This window comes from Gordionus sp. m RMFG-2023, chromosome 1, assembly GCF_954871325.1.
Source record: "Gordionus sp. m RMFG-2023 chromosome 1, tfGorSpeb1-WG-v2, whole genome shotgun sequence".
Taxonomy (NCBI): domain Eukaryota; kingdom Metazoa; phylum Nematomorpha; class Gordioida; order Chordodea; family Parachordodidae; genus Gordionus; species Gordionus sp. m RMFG-2023.
This window is the reverse complement of record NC_088775.1, coordinates 45,495,134-45,498,744: the sequence shown is the minus strand read 5'-3', so window position 1 is coordinate 45,498,744 and position 3,611 is coordinate 45,495,134. Positions and strand designations below refer to the sequence as shown.

At 25.4% G+C, this 3,611-nt stretch overlaps 1 protein-coding gene across 1 annotated transcript; it reads right to left on the bottom strand.

Annotated features, from left to right (window-relative positions):
* Positions 1-300: 300 nt before the first annotated feature.
* LOC135926210 (52 kDa repressor of the inhibitor of the protein kinase-like) lies at positions 301-1,086 on the bottom strand. Its single transcript, XM_065461984.1, has one exon. The coding sequence runs from the start codon at positions 1,084-1,086 to the stop codon at positions 301-303; it is 786 nt and encodes a 261-aa protein (XP_065318056.1).
* Positions 1,087-3,611: the final 2,525 nt, after the last annotated feature.

Sequence of the window (3,611 nt, the reverse complement as noted above, 5' to 3'; positions counted from 1 at the left end):
CTGCGGAATCTTTTTCTTTGCGTAATATGTATGATCCCAGTGCCGCAAAAATAACCTCATATAACTCGATGAAAACCTTCACCGATTGTTGTCTTTTAATGAATCTTGTGGGACAAAATCTTTTTAATTTTTTTTTTGAATTTTTTGAATCAATTTCATCGAACGTTTGGGTAAAAATCTCCCTCTTCTTGGGTGGGGTAAAGAAGTCACAAACCGACGATATTGTTTCTAAATTTTGAAAAATATATAAAAATTATATAAAGATATCTATAATACATAATAAAATCTAATAAATTTCAATTAAATCAAAATCTTTTTACGTAAACTGTTCCAGATGTCTCTAATTTCACATGCCTCAGTTATCATCAAATTCAGGCAATGTGAACTGCAATGAACATAAAGAGCTGTGCTATAAAGCTCTCTAATTCTTGACTGGACCCCTTTAACATGGCCACTCATCGAGGGAGCTCCATCGTACCCTTGGCCTCCCAGTAGATTTAAATTTAAATCCAGGTTTTGAAGTGATTTAATAATTTGATTAGCAATCGTTTCTGACTTAGTGTCAGGTAATTCAATAAATTGAACAAATAGTTTCTTCATTTTATAATTACCTGATTCCATATCAATAAACCTTATTGCTATGGATAATTGTTCAATATTACCAATATCGGAAGTTTCATCCGCCAAAACACTAAAAAATGGTGATGCTTTGACTTTTGAAGAAACTTCCTTTAATATAAACTGATTGCATATTGATATTATTTCATTTTGAATAGTGGGACTTAGGTAAGTAGCATTTTTAGAGGAGCTTTCAAAAAGCTTTAGGTAGTTGTCATTATTATTACATAAAAATTTCAATAATTCCTTGAAATTTCCTTCATTGTGAGAAGGGGATGTAAGTGTTAGGGGGCCAGGAGATATCCTATGAGCTCTTAACGCCAAGCCCTGCCTCCCTAACCAAATGATAGCATCAATAATTATAATTATTCTTGATCGATTTTTTGTAACAATATCAAAATTTTTTTTATTCAATACATTGGATATTGATATCTTTTGATTCATTGAGATTTCTTTTAAAGAATCCATTATCTCACAGGAATTAAGATGATATTTATTTTTTTGATGATAATTAATTTGAGATCTTTCCATCTTGTGTACACCTGACTTACCAATGTTTTGAGTTTTTGTAACCCATTTCCAGCATATCTTGGGGAAAATATGACGCAAACTTTACAAAATGCGCCTTTTTCATCGGCTGAGTAAGCAAGCCACTTATATTTGTTAAGCCAGGATGCTTGAAAGGTTAAATTTCTTTTGCCCAAAGGCAATGGAAATTTATAACATTTGTCAGGTATCCAAATATTTTCAACAGCTAACAATTTTTCATTATCATTTTTAAAATAAAAATTTAAGTAAAGTGAAACATCTTTTTGAGAACGGTGTGGTGTTTCTATATTTTTTTTTAGATTTTAAATGATATATTTCAATATGAATTTCAATGTTAAGAGCTGAGCAGCACAAGAAAATAATCTGGATTATAAAAAATGTATCTCAGATAGATATCAAAGTTTCTTAATAAAAATTTAAAGACAGATACAAGTAGAAGGAAATTACTATATATATCATTACCAATTTTAATTAATATTTTTATATTTGTAGGATGATTTACACTCATGGAAGTGAAGAAGGTAGTAATATTTAAATTATGAAAATAAGTTCCTAAATATTATAAGCTGCCCAAGAATGTATATACAAAAGATTTTAAGAAAATAATTATGTTCTTCACAAATAAATAATAAAAACTATATTTCATAAACTATTCTAGTTTAATTGGTAATGATAAATCATCTGTACCTAAGATTCATTTTTTCACAACAAATCTGTATCTAGATTATTTTTCTGGAGGGCCTGCCCAACTCTGTTTGTATTGTAGATACAAGTTTTCAATACTGCTCAACTCTGAACTTATAATATACTACCTTTTGCAAAATAACACAAAAAAATGACTAACTTTAAAATTATAACTAAATATCGTACATTGCAAAATTTTAATAACTCAAAATGAAAATAGTATAATTTACAAATAAAAAAAATGGAATTAAAATAAATACTATACCATCATTTGATGATTTTCCAGCCAAATCAACTGATAGCTCACATGCTTTTGTAACACATAATGTTTCTATTTTTAATTAAAAAATATTAGAAATTATAAATAATTTAGAATATATACCATCATTTGATGATTTTGTAGCTAACTCATCATTGGTTTTCCCATGGAGATGGAGTGGTAATGGTATGTCTGGTATTTCTAATTGCAAGATTTAAATAAAAGATATTGATAATACCATTACCTTCGAACTCAACTGATGGCTGATTTTCACTAGCAACATCCATATATATTTCTAATTCAAATTACATAACTTAAATTTTATAAATAAATTAATATATACCTTTTCTTTTTGTTGTTGACAAAAAAATTTACGGATATCCATATTTAAAAATTATAAAAACTTAAAATTTACAAACAAAACAAACTATCTAAATAGTTTAAATTTAAAAATATATATTTAATAATTAAATTTATAAATATCTAATTTAACTATGCCAAGCCAGAAAATATTTACAAAATATCTTTATTGTTATTTAATATTCTAATTTAACTATGCCAGAAATTATTTACAAATACAATATATCTTTATTCTTATTGTTGTTTTCAATACTTCTCAACTCTGCTTGGCTTATAATGTACTACCTTTTGAATAACACAAAAAAATGACTAACTTTTAAATATCGTACATTGCAAAATTTTAATAACTCAAAATGAAAATAGTATAATTTACAAATAAAAAAAATGGAATTAAAATAAATACTATACAATCATTTGATGATTTTCCAGCCAAATCAACTGATAGCTCACATGCTTTTGTAACACATAATATTTCTATTTTTAATTAAAAAATATTAGAAATTATAAATAATTTAGAATATATACCATCATTTGATGATTTTGTAGCTAACTCATCTTTGGTTTTCCCATGGAGTGGTAATGGTATGTCTGGTCCTTCTAATTGCAAGATTTAAATAAAAGATATTATAAATATTACCATTACCTTCGTCATCTGAGGATACAACGAAAACCAACTCAACTGATGGCTGATTTTTACTAGCAAGAGCAACATCTATATCTATATATATTTCTAATTCAAATTACACAACTTAAATTTTTATATACCTTTTTCTTTTTGTTGTTGACGAAAAAACTTACGGATATCCATATTTAAAAATTATAAAAAATTAAAATTTACAAACTATCTATATAGTTTAAAAATATATATTTAATAATTAAATTTATAAATATCTAATTTAACTATGCCAAGCCAGAAAATATTTACAAAATATCTTTATTGTTATTTAATAAATTTAACTATGCCAGAAATTATTTACATACAATATATCTTTATTCTTTTATTGTTATTTAATATTTTAGTTCATATAATTTATATATATTTTTAAACGATGTGATCATTTAAAATTAAAACTCCTTTTTTTATAAATATATTTCATTGTGATATTCATATTCATATTGTATTATATATAATATATTATCT